This window comes from Pleurodeles waltl, chromosome 12, assembly GCF_031143425.1.
Source record: "Pleurodeles waltl isolate 20211129_DDA chromosome 12, aPleWal1.hap1.20221129, whole genome shotgun sequence".
NCBI classification, from domain to species: domain Eukaryota; kingdom Metazoa; phylum Chordata; class Amphibia; order Caudata; family Salamandridae; genus Pleurodeles; species Pleurodeles waltl.
The window spans coordinates 600,971,170-600,992,003 of record NC_090451.1 but is presented as its reverse complement, the minus strand read 5'-3'; the positions used below and the strand labels follow the sequence as shown (position 1 = coordinate 600,992,003).

The window sequence follows — 20,834 nt, the reverse complement described above, 5'->3', positions numbered from 1 at the left end:
TTGCTTTGTTGTGCTGTCCTGCTGCTTGTTGCTTCTGTTGTGGAAGTGAAAAGACTGGACATTGCTTTCTACATCCTGCTTTCCAAACATCTCCCAGGGCTTGAATTGAGTTTGCTTCCTGTTAAGATGTCTCAGGGTCATCAAAGATTTCATCTGCCAGAACCTGGGCTCTCTTGCCGAGAGTCCGGACTTGCCACGTGGAGCAAATCTAGTTACTGGGTCCTTGGGAGTGGGTTCTGGTGCAACTTTCAATCAATGTTGACTTTCAGAGTGACTTTGGAACTGGCACTGCTCCCAGACTCCACACCACTGCCTGCACCAGAGCTGTGGTTCTCCCGGAGTGCAACAACTGATCTACAACACAGGCCCCAATGTTGCCGCACCTCTGAAGTCCAGCCACAGAGTGAGTCCAGAGTACTGTGTCACCGACGTCCGTGACACCACCTGTTGCAGCGCCTGTGGCCTAGCAGAATAATTGTGACACACCTGGTCATAAGGGACAGATGCCTTGTCGCAAAACGCCTCACCTCCCCTGCTTAGCAGTAAGGCACCACAGCCTCACTCCCCCATTGGCAGTAAGAACTAATGCCGCACCGGATCCAGCGACTCCGCACCTCACCGACAACATCTTTGTTTCCTCATAGTTTTCCAAGGTACTGTAACCAGGGTATATTCGACTCCGTAGCAGGCCTGCGCTCCCTCGCGGTTGATGCTAGACAGTTGGATGAGACAGATTTATTTATTTTTTGGTCCCGCTTCACTCAGATAAATATTGACTATTTTTCTAAACTGGTGTGGTGTCCTTTTGTAGTGAGTAGGGGTTATTTTAGCTGTGTGACTCCCTTACCCTGACTAGAATGAGGGTCCTTACCTGGACATGGTGCTACCCACTGCAAACTAGAGACCCTATTTCTAACACCTCTCCTACGGTGTTCTTCAGGAAGGTACTGAAGGAGTTCCTCTATTTTGTCCCATGAGGCTCTGTCACACCTACTTAAGAGGCCTACAGAACTGGCAATTCTCCAGTGCTTAGTATGCGCCGTTACCCTCTTCCCCGCTGCACCTAATCTCTTGCTCTCTTTCTGGAGGTGGGGGGGGGCTTCTCCAGTTGTTTGGGAGTTAGCCCTCTTTCTAATTGTATGGACAACAAGAGAGTCTAGTTGAAAATGACCTCAAAGGTAAGGGGGGGTCAGAAGGGGAAGCCTTATATTTGTCGTCTACACTGGGACATCCTCAGTGTGTCAAAACATACCTTTTAACACAGGGAGGTATTGTGTACTGCGTTGCGTGGAGTGTGTCTCAAATAAAAAAATCCTCTTCTGTAGGATCTGAATGGAGAGGGACCTTACGATAAGCTGCTGCACTGGCAAGTAGCTCTTGTTCAGCGTAGGAATCATCTGGAGGGGATGGATGAGCTGGGTACAAATCAGAACTGGTGTCTGCTGGTGGCTCAGCATCTTAAGTGCCCCATGGGTCCATCTGTGGTGATGAGGGTTTGGGTCTTCACTCTCTAATTCCTCTTGGAACGGAAGTGATGACCCGTGTGGCACGTAAGAAAGAAGATCTCCATGTGAGGAGTGTGGGGAACGTGTTTCCTGCTTAGGCTGGCTGGTGATGAATGTGCAGGTGATGGGCTGGTGGCCTTATCCGCTTTCTTCCTCGCTTTAGGAACTGAAGCTTTATCCAGTGCTTCCTGGAAGGAAAGCTGTCTTTTCGGTGGTTGAGTAATGATTTCCAACGTCTGGGGATGAATTGCCAAATGTCTTTGTTGGGCATCGACCTGTTCTTGGAGCAGATGGAGGAGTGGCTCGAATGTTTCAGCTCAGACTGTGGTCACTGGTGTCTTGGCACCGACATTGGTTTCAGTGCCAATATAAGTTTTGGTGCTGATGTATGTTTAGGTGCAGGCAACTTTCAGTGCCGGCAACTTGCTAGCAGTCGAGCCGGTCACAGTCCGAGCCAAGCCAACTGACTTGGTAGGTATTTTTGGCGCCAAGCTGGGGCTGGGAGTTCTATCCGAAGTTGATGGTTAGTGCCTATCATGGCCCAAAGGCAGTGGTGGTCCGCTGGAGTGTTTAACGTTCTCGGGCCATTGTGCAGCCTTTCGAGGATGCCTGCACGGTTTGGGAGTTGTATGGAGGGGGAGGTTGGGTGCTCATGACTTTTTGTGCAGCTGGTTAGTAATGATTTCCAGGTCAGAGCAGTTGTCCTCTGGCAAGAACACCAATTCATTGGCTACAGACGCCTTGGCATGGTGTTCTAGATACTCTTCCACTTCAAAGAGGTCCACTGGGTCCTTGCTTCCCTTCCGCGACATCTCCAAACGTTGGCAAGGACGGTCAAGAAGGGTCTTTTTAGATATGACAGAGTGGTAGGTGTCACATTCAAGCTTGTTGTGGTCAGGTGAAAGACAGATTACAAAGCAGATGAAGTTTGGTCCGTGGATATTTGGAATGGCATTGAGGATAACATCTAAAGGGCACTCGTTCCATTACCCTCACAACATTGCATCGAACGATTCAAAGGTTTGAGGAAACGTAGGCCTCAAAGGGTGAGGGCCACGTGGGGCAAGAACAATCTGAGAAACACCCAGCGGAGGCGATGCCCAATGCACATTACTAGTAAGAGGAGGAGTCACACAACCTAGTGACTCAAAAAACTTCTTCGAAGAAAAACAACTTGCACACATACTGGCCCAACACTAGATGGCAGAAGTATGCACAGCATGCGTATGTACAGCCACGCATTCCTCAAACTCAAGTTTCTACTCCAGAAGACTGACAATTCCCTTCCACAAATACTCTTTCTTTTCTGACCCAGCAGTTAAAATAGGATATTGTCAGGGCTCAACTCTGCGTGTTCAGAACCAAACCCTTTCCAATAAGGGAATCCCGTATGGACTCCTCCAATTCCTCAAGGAATAAATTAACAAGTCTCATCACTTCCTCCAGAATGATCAGGCTCCGGAAAAAGATGGTTGCAAACTACAGACCACCAGCTGGGCTACGAATTTGAAGCTGTATCATTAAGTGAACCCAGGAGTTCTAGCTGGAGATTGGAGTGCCATAGCAGCTTATGTACCCAATGCCCAGGGGGGCATGGCTTTAGCATGAGACATGGCAGCTCGACTAGCTGAGCTCCTGTTTGCTCAGGGTCAATCAGCTTTTCTGCAGTCCATACAACTCGGGAGCCACCGTTAGGCCAACTCAGGCAATTCAGGACACCAGTGACCTGTTTTGAATACTAACTTGCCGATCCTTCTGCCAGTTTCACTCGCACCAACCTCATGGTCGATCCCAAAATTTCCTTCCAAAATGGCAGTGAGGCGCTGAAGCTGACTATCACCTCAGTAACTCGGAGAACTGGAGCACTCCCTTAAGGGAGCAGGCACAACTCTAAGAGAGGCCTTGGCTTGAATGTCTGTGCACTGCACAAGACGATAAACCTCCACTAGTTGAGCCAGAGGACAGCGGGCGGAATAACACTGGAGGAGGCTCCCTGGACCGTAACGTGTGTGTGCAAGAGCACTACAGGGACTGTAGCCTGACTGCCGAGCCCCGAGGATCACCCCGACTCACTCTGCACTTTCTGACCGCCAGAGTGCCTGACACATGGGCAGGCTGAGGCGGGGCACAGTAGTAGCCCCTTAAGACGCGGAGTGCCAAGGAGTCTCAAGAGACTTCAGGCTAGTTATTCTGCAGTATCACCCCACCTCCCCAAACCTCATCATCATCGAGGGGTAGGCTTCTCCTCATTATTTCTTTTGGGTTGTGCCTGAGAGCCTACTCCTTAGCTGATGGGTGCTTTATGTTGGATGGCTGGATGGATGGATGGATGGAGATAAACTGCAGCCTTGTACCCCTCCACACTCTACAGACCTGGCCACAGGCAGATTTTAGATCCATGAGGTCTCAACCACCCACAGCAATGAACATTGGAAATCCCATCTTGACCAATCACTCCAGCTGCTTCTCTGGATTGGTCCAGAGGTCCCCTTCGAGATCTGCAATCAAATAATAGAGGACAGTGGGAGATATGCAGTGGTGGAGGGCAGGCTGGATGACAGACCATTGTTGCTGGGCAGTACCTATGCGCCGAATAGGAGACATAACTTTCTAGGCCTCCCTCTCTCCAGCACTAGCGTCATGGCCTACCTGTCTAATGATCATAGGAGGCGACTTTAATGGGATACTGCACATGCACCTAGACTTCTCCCACCCTTCATTACAAAATGCGCGAGCACACAAGACAGCTAAAGCCCTTCAGGGTTGGCTACAACACTGGACCTTAGGGATGTGTGGTGCCATATTTGTCTATAAACCCTAGTGTACTCGTATTACTCAGCAATACTAAATTTCACGTACGTTTAGACCGTTTTGTTTCATCCAGAGGTACACATGCCAGAATATCGGAGCTGAAATATTCTGACCTCAACACTAACCATGGAAATGGCATCACAACCACACCTACAAGGAGGCTAAAAAGTGGAGCAATAGAGGACCCTCCCATCCATGATTCGCTTAAGAAGTTCGTAGACCTTTACTTTAGAAACAATACAGACAGTTACAACTCCCTTTCCACTAATCCGGAGACCTTTAAAGCTGCACTGCATATAGACTTTGATTGAGATGAGGAAACATATTGTCCAACAACTTGATATAGTTGGTGGACGTATCCAAGACTTAGACGACAGATCAATTACTGACACCGCATCCCTCACTCACACAAAGTTGGAGTAGAACATGCAGCCCCCGAAGAACAGCAATGCTGCATAGACCACACAGCGTACCAAGCCTGACAACAGGCAGAAGGTTACAAATTGGATTACTCGCCTGGTTGGTCAATCCTGACAGACGAGGCATAATCTTGACCAAGGTCACTGACACATATAGGTCTCTTCACCAATCCTAGGAGTCCATTAATGAAACGTTTTTTTTCGATACTACAAAACACAATATACCAATAACATCACTGGACCAGATACCAACGTGGATACCTTCCTGGCCTCCATTTCCTTCCCTGCACTGACACACACAGAAAGAACTGAACTAGGGTGCCTAATCTCCCTACAAGAAGTGAAAGATCTGTTAGCCAAAGGGAAAGTCCCTGGAATGGATGGCCTAGCACTCAAATTCTTCACATCATACACTGAGAAACTGGCTCCCAATTCAGTTGAGCTCTACAACAAGGGATTCAAACAAATGATTCTCCCACCAACTAATTTGGAGGCACTGGTCATAGCCCTTCTGATACCAGTCAGACCTCAAAAGAGGATATCATCATATCACTCACTGTCAATTTAATTTGTGAACTGTAAAATACTGAAGAAAATTTCAGCCAACATGCTGTTGCCTCATATGGCATGCCTGGCTTACACTAACCAAAATGGTTTTATTCTGGGGCAAAGTACTTACCAGAGCATTTGGAGGTATTTAGAATTACTGAATGAGCCCTCTTGACATGGCTAAACTTGGCAGTGGAGGCGGTCAATAGAGAGAAGGCTTTAGATTCTCTTAGCTGGAGATTTAGACCAATTCCACCTAGCTGTACTAGTTCATAAATGGATACAATTCTAAACAATCTTTACCAGCAAAAGTCCATACAGGCCACATGATTTTAGAGCAGTACGAAGTATATTGTCACACCAGTCAGAGTTGTCCCAGCTCTTCTCTCTTATTTACCCTAGCAATGGAACCCTCTGCAATTCAGGTATGCACAATCAGCAAATGATAGGCAATCCAAAATGGTTGAGTAATAGATTCAATCTCACTCTATGTCGATGACCTCTTACTATTTCTTAGAGCTGCGGAAGCCAACATGGGTGAGGTTATAAGAGCTGGAAACGTCTGGTGGTGTGTTGGGCGCCTAAGGGTGACCTGGAACAAGACAAACCCATTTCCACTAAGACCTAGGAGCTCATTAACTTGGACACCACCAGTTATAAGCTCCTTTGATGGGAAACTATCACCTTCAAATATCTGGGGGTGTGCGTCTAATAGGCTGAGTCAGACATTACTGCAGGGAATATAGGGAGGGTAGTACAATCTCTCCATTCTTTGGTCTCTGTTTGGCGTTCCCGCTTCCTAACAACTACAGGTTGGATAGCAGTAGGCAAGATGGTGATGTTACCCTGACTGCTTACCCATGTCAATTTTTTGAAGGGATGGACAGCCCCCTACAGGAACTGATTTGGAATTGTGGTTGCGCTGGAATAGCACTATCCACCCTAAAACACAAAACATGACGGGGTGGAGGCTGGGGAGGAGGGGTGTTAGGGGGAACGGCCTGGAGCTATAGACTTTGAATTTTATTATCTTTTGGCACAGGCCCAATGGCTCTCACGCTAGCTTTCCAAATTAAATATTGCTGAACTTGGTTATGCAGGGAAGTCAAGCAAAACGGTTCAAATAGCACAATCAATTTGACATCCTTCTAGACCAGTGGTTCCCAACCTGTGGTCCGGGGACCCCTGGGGGTCCGTGAAGCCTGCTAAGGGGGTCCCAGACTGCTTAGAAAATTAAATATTATCAACAGATTAGGTCCTCAGCTTTCAGTAATGACTCATTGGGGGCGTCTTTGGATTCCAATAAGGATTCAGTGGGGGCCCCTGGGTTCCAGAAATGAGAAAGTGGGCGTCCACAGACGTCAAAAGGTTGGGAACCACTGTTCTAGGCCACTGACATCCCAACCCCGTCTGCCCAGGGTATCCCAATACAGTTACTGGAAGACCCTTTACCTGCTCATGTGCCACTCGCACCTATGCACCCAACATTCCATTCTCCTTACTTTCGCAATCCCACCCACAAAAGGCAGAGTGACAAAAACCAGAAGGGAGTAAGCTGGACTTACCACAGTGGGTAACCTCTTTGAGAACAGTGTTGTGACTCTATTAAAACATTACTACATAGCTCTGATCTCCCTCCAGTTGCTTTTATGAGTCACAGGATACTCCCGGCTCAATGGTACAAGCTCTAGCAAATCACCAACATAGAACCACAGCCACACAATTATGTTCAGGCACTTTTTACCACAGGATAAAAGTGAATTACCTGGATACATAGATGTCTGTGAACACTTTATATCCCGCCAACCCCCCCCCTCAAAAACAAAATGTGGCCAAGCTCAAACGTAAACTTTGTTGGCAGGGAGACTATTATTTCCTATGGAATTTACATTTCAGCAGACAGGATATGCGTCACCGTTGTGACGGAGTAACCCATCCGCAGAAATCTAAATCAGGCCTAAAGTGACAATTGTTAAAATATGCTGGTTTGAGGCAATGATTAACTAGGCATTGAAGGTATTATTGAACAATCTTTCATTTGAATGGTCATAATATTTTAGGCAGACCTGCCATCTTCAAAAACATTCTCCAAGTAAGAAGAGGGGAAGGGGTTGGGGTGGGTTAATTGGAGAAGCTTAGTGTTGAAACTACCCAAGAGGCACTTCTGCCCCCTCCCTACACCAAACTTTCCAGACATCCAATAAAAATAAAAAACACACAAAGGCTTGCTATTCCTGCCTCCAATGTCCTACGGTGTTTTAAACAGCCACAAACTGGATGTCCAAAGCCTCCAAGCGTGAGCTGGAAACCCGCTCAATGCAGGGGTTTCCAGCTTGTCTTTTCTTCCACTATGTGATATTGGCTCCTCACTATGTGGCTGTGTTGAGGGACCTGATATTGCCGGACCTTGTGAACTGACAGATCTGGTTTAGGAAGAACTGAGCTGGGAGTCCGATTTAGATTTTGCCTCATGTGATTTACACCGGCAGGGTGGTGGAATAAAGTACTCTCTTGCCTTGATAGGGTACCCACCACCCGAATTTAGAGATGTCCACTGGCCCAGAGGACATTTCTTACGTTGGCAGGAACGCCCGTCACTGAGATTCCTGTCAATGCACTGAAAGTTTGACAGATGGCTCCATCAACATGATGGAGCTGTAAGGCAAACATTAAACTTTTTATTTTATTTTGAAAAACAAAACCTATAGAAGGATTTTCTTTTTCAAAATGAAAGAAACCAAAACAATGACCCCTCTTGCCATGTGAGAATTCTCCAGTGGCTTGGGGGTTATTTACAAGTTTTCACTGCCACTTACTGTCAGATTTTACCTGGCAGTCACGGACATTGAAAACTGGCTAATGATGGCCCACTCTAACTCAGGTCGGTGGTCAAATGACAAAACATCCAACAGCACTTAATCTGTCAGAGGTGTATGTCAGCACCCGAGACTGAGTAGTTTCCACCACAGGCATTCTTCTGTTCCGCCTAACTCTTAATGAGGCAAGTGGAACTTCAGTTTGGCAGTGAGGATACTCTGTTGCATCCCGGACGAATACCCTCTCTGCCAAACTCTAATTCAGGCCTTTACTCTTTTCTGGAACAACCATGAAGTTAAAGCAGGCTATCTCAGTCATGCAGGATAAGGTATTAGACACGACCGCTGCTCCTGTTTTGAAATTCCATCCTACATTGCATCAGACAAGTACATCTCAGAAAAAGGCTAATTTCCTTAAGTGCTACACCAGAGTGCCATCTGTTAACTCACGACCAATGATCAGTCAAGTTAGGGCAAGAAAAGAATAGGAAACTATTCCCAATGAGACCATAGTAAGTAATGTCCATTGCCTAATTTACAATGCATTTCTCATTGTCAATATGAGCAGCCCTAACATAAGTGAAGTAAATAAAAAAAATAAAAAAAAGAATGGGGTAATTCATTTTTAGCTCTGGAGAGATTTGAGGAACTTGGGGTACAATTCTGAGTAGGAAAAATGACCCAAAAGTGTAAAGGACTCTTCAAGCCCAGAAAGGATGACTACAAATCACCATTAATGAAAACCAAAATATAATGAAAGAGCTGTATCAAACTTACCGTATTCCCAAGATTTCTTAATCCAACATGACCCGTTCCTAGGACAAGTGGGCTCTGCGGCTGTGGAAGTAAGGAAAGAATGACAGTTTATAAAATATATTATCTAATTGAGGTTTAGTAACAAAGAAGACTTCACAGCTAAGCTACTCATGATTTTATTTTAACAGAGTTCTATACAACTGATTTTTGGCCCTTGGAAAAAAAGCCATGAAGCAGGCCAACACAGCACATGTGGGGCACTGTGAATCGACCTAAGTTGCTATAGCAAACAATTTGATTGTGAACAGAAATCAATCAATGCTTTTGTTACAAAGCACTTGGGAAAAACGTTTGTGAAATATGGTGTTATTCTGTTATCCGGTAAAACAGATAGATTTTTGCTTCCAATTTGCCAGTTTTGCACATGAATGTAATCATTCACCCTCTAATGGTTGAGATAGCAAGCGCGTTAGCTATAACACCAACATCCTACATAATACAATGTGACTTTAAGTATTTAGGTAGTGTGGGCAAGCAATACATCCACGCTTAAAGTGTTTCACTGGATCCCAGTAGCCAGATGCTTTACTTTCCAGCACTCTGCACTGTCGAAACAGCCATACAAGGAGGAAGCCCATTTGTCACTGAAGCAAATTTCCAAAGATAGTCACAGGACACTGCTCTACACTGCCACTTGACTGGTGGAACTAATTCTCTGGGCTAGCTGCAAAACAGTTGAATTTCCTCCATCAAAGATCAGAATATTTAGATCACTCGCTATTCTGGAAGAAGGTTAAGACCTGCCTCTTTCAAAACTAATGCTGCATTATCACAAAGATTAACTAACAAATTATATTGTCTGCAAGAACAGTAAGAATCTAAGATGATTTAGCACCATTTCCACTTATGAATCAACACTTATAACTGCGCAGGTAAGGTAGGCATGACTAAATGGTCAACTTCCTTTTACTGTACTTCATCTCATTCGAAGCTTAAAAGTGACAGGTCAACATTGTCACAAGAAATGCAGCCCACTGCTCATCCATCATGCACAACACCAAAACAGTTACCATACAGTGTGCACTGCAATTCAACACTCTTCTATCAGTCATCTCTACTGTTCAGTGTGGTAACAGTCTGCTAATGTGCTTCAGGAGGTCACCCACTGACATGAAGCACTATATAAATGCAAATAAAATACAATAAACAATCCTGGTTTACAGAGTAATGAAAACTAATTAGACATTTTAACAAGTATCTACCTACACCTCTACAAATTGTTGATATGCAGTATTCAAACTACGACACCCATCCTCACCATGAGAATACATGTCCAACCAGAGTAGAAAACTATCAATTTACAGACATCAATACATTTCACAAATGAACAGACACAAAGGATGTAGACTACGAGGAGTCAGCCATCATGAAACAAATATCCATTTCTTCATCACTTTAATTCCACTATTCCAGTAGTCCCTTCTTCAGTTACTTGTCGCATCCCACTGCCCCCCCAATTCAGGTGGAGATATTCCAATATGGCACATGTATTTGTACCTAAACCACCTATTGCAAACCTTTCCGAGTTACATTATTCCCCTTCACAAACAAAATTGGTATTACCAACTACCAGCTTTTTTTGTACTTTTTAATGAACAACCTTGAATAATGCATTGTCAATAACAATACTAATAAAAATGACTACTTGCTTTTTAACATAAACCTTTCTATCAAAGTTCTATTATCCATAACATAGGTAATAAAGAGGGTTATTACCCAATTTAATGACATTCTGTTAACGAAAACGGGCTTCCTTAGATTTAATTGCCTGTGCTCCATGGACTACAGTTAATGGCAATTAGTTAATGGTGTTATCCATTATTATTTCTTGGAGATGAGGTGCAAATATAACACTGTACTGAAGTGCTCGATCACAGAAGGCCAAGAGGTTACCAGAGTATCCATAGAGACACTGGAGCTCAATTGATAGTTGTGCTGAATATATCTACGACATACATCGATGCCAGTGACTGTAATATGTTTCCAACGTCAACAGTTATGTTAGATGAGGGTCTCCAAATGCAACAGTGAAGGTGTCTTCAGTTGGCCCCGAATTAATTAATCAGCATGGTATGGTCAACTTTAGGAAAGATTACCTTAAATCAGTCTTCCTTGTGCTTTAGGGCTATTAAGTACAACCCATGGTCTTGAGTTCTGAATGCTATCCAGTATGTCTAAAAGTGAGTCTGGAGGGAAGCGATCCTGTGAATAGCTTTGTGAACCCTACACTGAACAGGGCAGAGTCCATGAATCCAAAAACCCATCAACTATTCTGGAACACCAGACACAACTTACAGTCATACTAAGTACAGGAAATGTGTTGCTGTTCTGTAGCATTACTGGATCTCTTGTTCTACCACTAGCTGCTGTTTCTTGCTTAAGCACAGAATGTAGGAGATATAGATCGCAAATAAAGATATGATGCAGGCAAATACCGATATAATGTAGTTCTTTAACTACTATCAAATTATTCTTTTGCACGTGAAAAAACTGAAATTATACCAAAAAGAATTTTAGGAACTTAGTGGACTACAAAGGTACAGCAGGGACAACATGCTCTCAGGTCACAGAGCAGAGCAATTGCCTGTGCATCCCTGATCAGTTGACCTGACTTGTCTCAAATTGCTGGAATAAACAGAGTGCTCACTGTATAGGCAGCACAACCAGAAGCCTTCCTACTCTTTCTCCAAGTTCATGGTGCTATGCTTTAGGCGTATAAAGCATATATTCTGCCATGTTTTGTAGAGATTATTCAGATCCATCTTTTTCCTTTTCAACGTATGTTTAGTTTACGGTAGTGGGTTTACTGTGAAGTTTCGAGTGAGTATTTTAAAATCACGCTTCAAGGAGGTCTGCTGTTCTGCTCTGTGTTAGCTGGCCAATGCTGAGTCCTTCATCAATTTTCCTCTAGGAGTAGTTTTGGCTGCCACTCATAAGATTTGCGCAGAAAATACTGATCCATTATTTTCTTTTAGAAAGGTTGTCAAGGAAGCTTTTATCTGTGTCTTTGCTTGAGGCATCTTATAATGTCAAATATTGAGGAACCAGGCTTTCCTCACAGTCTTAATGAGTTTCCACTCTACGTTTAGGCTGATTGGAGAATGAGCTGTAAGAAGTCTTCCTGGACATCACAATCTAGCACTATTGGAGTGACACCAGAATGTAATCTAACCGTGACTGGGTGCCCTGGACAGCCAAGAAAAAAGGAATATTCTTTTTCCAAAAATGCAAAGGGATCATATATCTGGAAAGCCTGGTCAACCCGGAGGCCCCTAAAAAGTGGCCTGTCCTTGCTATTGGTTGAGTTAATCGGACCCCGTTAGTTCATAATTGCATCTCCGCCAGGTTCCAATCACCCTGAATGATAATCTATGTTGTATTCAGTTCAGCTATGACTTGATTGAGAAAGAAGATGGGCTTGTTTCCATTCAGTGCATAGACAGATCCAACACAGACATATCTGCCTTCATCACCTGTCCATGATTGGATCATGGTGCAAAGGAGGGATTTTTTTTTTGTTTTGTTTTGCCAAGATGACTACCTCACATGCTTTTGGAGCTGGCCATGTAGGCTGAGCTTTATGGTCCTGCTATGGGTGCAACAGTTGAAAACAAAATTGGCTACCCTGTTCATCTTGAGTTTTTCTGTCACTTTCAAAAGTGTGTCCCTTGTAACAGAGTGGTGTCTACTCATTTAGAGGCTAAGTAAATCAACACTTTCTTTTGATGTAAATTTTCATGCCATTTACATTGAGTGTAATATTATTGAGAAGTTAAATTGTGATATTTGAGTAGGTGGAAGCAATGCCTGCACCTAGCTCTGAGGGATGTTTGCGTATGAAGTATAGTGTATGTCATCCTGTTTGAAGTATACTGTATGTTGTCTTGCTCTAATCAGAGAACAGGGATATATGTGGAAGGGTATGGATCGGATGGCGGAATGTGAATGGGGGGGTCTGGGCAGTTCTCCTCTGCCAATCCATCTGGAGCAGTACCTATGAAAATACAGGCAAGTCTCAAGTGACTGAGTTTCAAGCTTTTTGGGGGGTGACTAAGTGTGTGTGTATGGGTACTCTGCTTGCAACATTGTCAGAAGTGGGACTACCTTTTCAGTTGCATTCGGAGCCCTGTAGTGGGGGATGCTTCGGCCTGTAAAGGACGGGTTGTGTAACCCAACATGTTAGGGTAGTGGGAAGGAGCTAGGGAACCGAGTTGTTAAAAGGGAGAACGTCTGAGTAATAATATATACACATGTGGTAGTAGAAGCTGCAGAAAGGCCAGTGCCTCACAACCAGATGAGAGGGTAATCTCTCCAGGTTGTTTTCTTGGGCTCGTAACATACTGATAGTATAGTCCATTAATAGTCAAGCACATTCACTTGTGGAGGGGCATTTTATGTGATGGAATATTGGTCTGTATAACACATACATCTCTCCCATCCTAAGTTAATCATCCATGTGTGCGATCGTCCAACTTCAGGACAGTCTCCCAAGCGATGAGGGTACTATGATAATGGATAAGGAAGGTGACCCTTTTTAATCGTAACATGCTAATAGGTAATACAGGAAACGAGCAAAACAAAACTGAACACAATGCCACAGAACAAATGAGGAACGAAGGACAGTCCTGGCAGAAAAGTACTCACCTAGCTATGTAATGAGCAGGAGACTGATGGTAAGGCAGTGTTCTTCCAAATGGTTCAGCGATCTTAGTGGCGATTGTGATTTGTCTCTGGATTTGTCATGCACTCTCTTTTTTACAGTTGTAATCACTTCCTCTCCCTTGGTCGATTTCAGTCGTGGTCAATCTGATTCACGAGTTACACTTCCTGAAGTGCACAACTATCAGAAAGCCCGGTGAAATCTCAGTATTTCTCCATTTTGGTTGAAAGGCTGGCAACTGTGTATTCCATGAAGACACTTTCGCTACTTGATTAAGACCCCGGTGCCCGGTTTTAGTATTACTATTCTTGAGCGATATCCAACACCGTCCTTAAAAGGAATGGTTTGTTTCTCTTTGCCAAATCAGCACGACCCTCATTTAGAAATGCCATACATTTCAAAATAAGAGTTCAATCACGCGATTTTGATACATTCTCCGTTGTTCCAGCTTTGTGATTGCACAGAGGATATACAACAACATTAACGGCATATTATAGATTTGGAAATCCAGCCTGCTTGCAAAATAAGCAGTTTTCAATAACATTTAAAAAATGTGGAAATTAACTATACAATACTAATGAATGTGCAATGTGCCAATAGGTGTACTTTTACTATCCTCAAAACCAACCAGGATGAAATAGGCAACAAATCCCTTCCCTATTATGCACATCTTAACTTTTATTAAGAATTAATAATGTTGAAAAACAGTACACACTGCAATCACCAGTTAGCAATTTGCTGACAATATTCTTCATTGCACTGTGCCAAGTTTACTAACACATCCATTCACAAAGTGTAAACCTTTTTGGGTCTTTTAGATAAGGCAGAATTAAAAACTCGAATGTTAAAAGCAGCCTCATATGGTAGATAAGAGAATAACAAAACGACCAGGGAAATCTTTCTTTGTCCATACAATTGTCACCCTTGGCCTCGACCTTGCAATGCAAGTAGAATTGGCTTTGACCGGGGGAAGAGAGTGAAAGTATTGGAACGCAGAAGGATAAAGGGATACAGATTTCCAATTAACACTTTAGATCAGTAGTGTAGTAAAAGAAAACTTATCAAATGTTCATCATTTGTCACCATGGCTAGCACCCTCTGCAAAAAGGTGAATGCCCCATTGCCTTCCAGACTCCAAATGAGCGCTGAAATGTCAGGAAAAACTTAGCAAGTTCTTGGTAAGATACATTTCTCTCTAATGCTCAATGTGCAAAATGTGCCTTATAAAGAATATATATCTGCACAAGAACATTTCAGAAGACTGTATGTAGCCCTAGAATACATCTTGTCCCACCGTACCATTTTCATCTGAAAATACACTGAGTATGTTGACTTGCACATAAACTGGGAAAACAACGCTTTTCTAAACCGCATGCACACCTCTTGCCTACTATGTACATCAGTCTTAAAAAATAATTAGAACAGAATTGCCGAAGGAGCATACTACATTTTTTTCAGCTTTGCAATTTATAGATCGCACGCACATCTACACATTATATTTTTACCACTACGCCTATAGACTTTCGCATGATAGTGATTTTTATTTCTAATTAGATCATCTTCACTGAATTTTAAAACAAAAGACGACTTTGAGTCCCGTGCTAACGCAAGCATTGCATACATTTGCTAATGTGAAAACCGGGCAGTCACTTACATTTAAAAAGACAAATTAAAACGTTCTTGCTTCTAAGAGAATGCAAAACCAAGTATAAAGGGTTTTTCATAAACAGCCTATGTTGGGACTTTAATAACAGCCATTAAATCGGCCTGGAGTAAACTCATAGGGGGTAAGTTATCTAATAATGGGAGTATTGTCTTTGGAGCCCAGATTTAAATCAACCTAATAGAAATTCTCATGTGTAAGTTATGAGGTCAGTGTCAAAATAAAGCAGTCGTCCACTTTTATTTTCTTCGAAGGCCATTGCGAAATCAGCTGTGAGGTATTCCCCCCACCTCCCGATCGATCACACCCAGCTTCCCCCAGCTTACTCCGAGTACATTTACAGCAAATGTTCTATTCAAATCAGTTGTTTTTCTTAAAAAGTCTTGATCGCACAAAAAGGACAACGATTTCTACCTTCAACATGGGGCAAGTGGGCGAGTTTGAACGGGTTATTCTGTCACTTATGAAGAAACATCTGTGCAATTTATCTGTTTCTAGACACAGGTAATAGGAGCTCCGAAATACTCGTTGGGAGTAAACCTCTAAAAGTTTACACAATATCACACCACTTGTTCCCACTTGTGTCTCCACGGAAGAAACTCTTGAACGCTTCGAGGAAGAAACTGCCATATCAGCCTTTTTAACTTTATGAGTTTTCAGATCCAGCATTCTGACTTAATGACACATTGGACTGTAAAGGCAGATATTTACTGAGCAGACACCCGAAGCCACTTGTACATTGTAACGCGGCCTGTGAAGATAGATCGAGCAGGCACATGTTTAGATCAAGAATAACTGCCACAAAGCAGATCCACGTGCAAAAAAGTATTTACACATCCTGCTCGGTGAATAAATTGTACTGTAAAACATACAGTTTCAGAAGAACTTTACAGTATGACAGCACGTCTTTGCAGGTTTACAAACCAGTCCTTCAGAAGGACAATTTACTGATCAACTACAATGAGGAGTACAAATCGTGACATCATGAAAGGCCTCAGCAATGAACATATTCCTAATTTACCTCATGTAACATCAGTAGTAGCCCCAAAACAGCTGTATGTACCACAGATTCCGAGATATCCGCTCCCTTCCCATGAAGCTCCTGGTTGAGTGCAAGCGTGTGCTGCAGTTTCAGAGGAAGTTCTACTATGGCAGATGACGTCAGACCAGGCATTTTGCTTTTCGATGGACAAGAGCAGTTTGGTCCTACCGGAATCTTCTGCACTACCAAAAAGAAACACCTCCTCTCCTCAAGTATTTTTTTCAAACCACTTTCAGCTTACTAACTAATCTCATTTGCTTGGGCTATTTTTGGCACCATGCTGAGATCACCTTTGTGGGATTAATTAGCCATGGTGTTAGGGCATCTCTCAAACTCTTACGTGCAAGTGCTGGAAGACCAACATGCAAGTGCATGACTGCAAACATGGACTCTGTTTTAGTTCTAGCTCAAAACCGAGTATCACCATCTGTTTTCCCACTGTAAAATAGACACATCTATCATTGTTGTTCAAAGGTTAAAAGAAGTAGAAAACTCCAGTTCTTAAAATTACCAGCAACAAAATGTAGCTAAAATCTAAACAAGAGATTACACTCCTTAATCCTAAAAAATTCTGGGTCATTTTAATCCTCTAAATTTTATTTGGGATGTAGGTCTTCTCTCTCAAGTGATCATGAAAATCATAATAAAGTAGAAGTCACACCGTGCTACCATGCATGAGAATTAGCAGAAATAGTAATTAATAATGTTTTTGTATTTTTTTTATTAATATAAATACATTAATGATCAGCTGGGTTGCCAATCAGTTTATTTACAATAAGAAAATACCATTAACCGAACCATATTTAAGCAAAAGAAAAACATCATCCCTTAACACTATCCTAAAAAATATGATGAGAAAAAAAATCAGCAGTTTCTAAACTAAAAAAGAAAGAAATTCCAATCTTCGATTGTGTCTTGATCAGTAGTTGGTTCAAAAATGTACTTCAGGCCTTAAGTTTCCTGTCACTTAGAGATTTTTGTTTTGGATGGGGTACTAATAGCAGGAGCAGATTGGGAACCGCAATGATCTACCAGGTCAATACCACAAGGACTGATACTAAGGTAGGTAGATCCTAAAAGATGTATGCATTTGAATACAGCATCCGCAGTTTAACCCCTTTTCTGCTGCGATGTTTGCATACCCGTGTTCATTTTAAAAAAAACATTTGGTGGGTAATTACGACCCTGCCGGTCTTAATACCACCAGGGTCGTGGTGGCTGTCGGACCGCTGCGTATGTAGAGGTCTAACCGCCACATTACAACAGTGGCGGTAGTGACACGGTCGGACAGCCAGCACTGCCAGTTTTCCTCCCCAGGAGAGACTGGTGGTCCTAATCCACAAGGGCAGGGGTACATGCAGCGCTGCCCTGTGGATTACGAGTCCCCTTTCGGCTGGCGGTTACATGACGGTAGCACCGCCATGTAACTGCGGGCAGAGACGGGGTGCAGGGGGTCCGGGGGGCCCCTGCACTTGGCAGACAGTGAACTTCGCGACGAGTGCTGGTGCACCCTACGCACTACAGCATTGCTGCCGGCTCTATTATACGCCAGCGTCAATGTTGTACGCAGTTTTCTGCTGGGCCAGGGGGAACTCTTAATGGGGCTTGCGGAAAGGCAGCCCCACTGGTGGCAACCTCACCGTCGGGACTTTGGCAGACAGCCTTTTCCATCTGCTGAAGTTATAATGACCCCCTTGGTGTTAGGTCGTTCAAACACATTTACGTTTTTCTCGCCTTGTGCAACCCATACGCATGTGATAATCTTGTTTTTTTTTTTTTATTAAAAAATAAATAAAAAAAAAAACATATTCAGGGCTGCATATTGATAAAGACCTGCATCAATTGTTCATTACGACCTGAAGATATCATGTAAACAGGGCAGAGTTTAACAAAAAATTGTTCAGTTCCTGAAACATACAAAAAGAAGTACCAGAAAGCTATTAAGGTTATGTTCTGAAAACCCACAGTGTAGCAACACCAAATAAATGTGGATTTTCCTATGGGATGTTTTTTTCACAGTCATCATATAACATTATAGTACTGTAGGAAAAGAGGTGGGTTGTCTTAAAATAAATCTTCTGACAACAATTCTGGTATTTAAGTTGTCACCTTTAATGAGGATCCACGACAGGCACAAAAGACGACCGTACAGCCTGAAGATCATAACAAGAATCCCGCACCCACCAGGATCTAGAACCCAACAGTAGGTTCGACCCTAACGGTATGGAACTTACTACAACTAAAAGTAAACCCTAAGTAAACAGATTATTAAATGAGTATTAAAGTGTGCAGAAGAGTACTACATCATCTTCCTCCTTTACAACAAAACAAAAAAAAAACGATGATATACTAACAAACAGAAACTTAGCCTAAAATGTAATCATCAAACTTTGATGGAATGCTGACCAGTCTGCGACTGCGCGTATACACAGGATCTGCAGCTGGACACGGAGAGGAATTGGGTTCATGATCGTCACAAGAGTTCTCCACCTGGCAATGATTGCTTCCGTTTTCGTGACCTGAGCTCCTGTCCTTCGTCCTCTTCTGTGCAGGATCCTCGATAAAAGTGCTACTAGAGCTGACATCGTCTTCTCGCCCTGCATATACACGTTTGAAAATTTCTGCTTGTGGCGAGGATTTAGGAACAACACAATTTCTGTTCCACCATCCTTTACCTTCCAGCAGAACAGAATATTTTGTGACTTTAATCACTTTAACAGGTAGAGAAAATTTCGATGTACCCTTGGACACTTTGTACAGTTTCTTAATTAAAACCCAGTCATTCACATTGATTTGAACATCATTCACATATTTCTGTAAATCATAGTCATGTTTCAGCACCATCTGTTTTTCACAAACTCTCTGTCTCAACTCATCCAAATCCACATTCGTAGTTTTATTACAAAAGGAAGTCATCCATCTTGGACACAATCAGGATCTAGATTCCCTACCTCTGAGCAGCACAAAAGGAGAAAGACCAGTAGTAGAATGTGGCGTGTTCAAATATGCCCATATTTTCTCATTCAAAAACTCGATTACATTGCAATTAGTCGCTATGGCTGTTTGGATACCTTCTTTCAGAATGCGGTTGGCCCTTTCCACTAGCCCATTGGAAGCTGGACTATACAAAGATACACGTGAATGTCTAATGTCTAACCTAGTCATAAAATTCTCTATTTTGGAAGAAGTAAATTGTACCCCATTATCAGTGACAATAACAGACGGTGGGCCTTCCAAAGAGAATAGGTACGATAAGAATGATATGACTGATTCTGTGTCAGCATGTTCAACAAAAGTGTAGTAAATCCACTTCGAAAAATAGTCTATGGCAACTATCATGTGACTCATGATCTTAGGTAGCATGTGAAAGGGACCTGAGAATTCAACAGCAACACTTTCCCAAGCAACATTAGGAAAAGGAATAGTATGTAAGGGTTTAGTGTGACATTTCCAATGCTTATCAGACACCACGCATGAAGGGCACTGGCCTACAAAATCAGATACCTGTTTATCAAGACCCAGCCACCAGTACTTCTCCTTAAGTCTCCTGCACGTGGCTGATATACCCAGATGACCTTCGTGTGCAGCTTTCATCAAAAGAGGTTTCAATTCATACGGTGGAATGCAAACTGAGCCCCTCATGCAGACTCCATTTTCACATGACAGCTCTGCAGCTAGCTGACGAAATGTGTTGAGCTCCCCACTCAGTTTCCTGTTGTTGGGCCAACCATGCTTAATGTGGTACATCACTTCAGACAATAATGCATCTCTGGACATACTTGAATTCCAATCCTGCTCGGAAAATAAGCCTTCCAAAGCAGAAACCATGTCTAAAGTTCCAACTACACATTCTATGCCATCATCCTCAGCATTTGGTTGAGACAAAGGCAGAGGCAAACGAGAAAGACAGTCCGCCCTGACATTTTTCCACCCAGGAAGATACTTAACATCCAGATTGTATTCTTGTAATTTGGAAAGCAACCTAACTAATCTTGAGGATGCTTTTCCTAGGCCATTTCCATCCATAAGGAATACAAGAGGCTTATGATCAGTGTATAGAATACAACTCGTGCCCCAGATATAGGTTTTGAATTTATGGACTGCCCAGACACAAGCTAACGCTTCTCACTCGATAGTACTAGAATTGCCTTCAGCTTCAGAGAGAGATCTGGACGCGAAAGCAATGGTATGTTTTTGATCCCCGACCCATTGCCCAAACACCGCACCGAGACCTTTAATACTAGCGTCAACAGTAATAAAAGACTTAGCAGAAGGTATGAAAGATTTCAAGGCTGGAGCTGACACAACAATTCTTTTGATGGCAGCAAATGCATTGAGTGCTTGCTCACTCCAATCAAATTTGCTACCTTTCTTCAACAATGATCTGAGCGGTTGTACTATCATGGCATAGCCTTCAACAAACCTTGAATAGTATTCACACAAGCCCAAGAATGAGCAGAGCTCATCCTTGTTGGTGGGACAGGGCGCATTAGTGATTGCCTCCAAGTTCCCTTGTTTGGGCTTAATTCCTTCTGCAGAAATAGTGTGGCCTA

The 20,834-nt window shown here is 43.1% G+C and overlaps 1 protein-coding gene across 5 annotated transcripts in view; it reads right to left on the bottom strand.

Annotated features, from left to right (window-relative positions):
* Window positions 1-20,834, bottom strand: part of USP21 (ubiquitin specific peptidase 21) — a 409,008-nt gene that overhangs the window by 218,812 nt on the left and 169,362 nt on the right. For all 5 annotated transcript variants that reach the window (XM_069217823.1, XM_069217824.1, XM_069217825.1 and 2 more), the window contains one exon: window positions 8,878-8,937. In XM_069217823.1, the coding sequence (XP_069073924.1) occupies window positions 8,878-8,937 (60 nt within the window). The remainder of the gene's footprint in view (window positions 1-8,877; window positions 8,938-20,834) is intronic.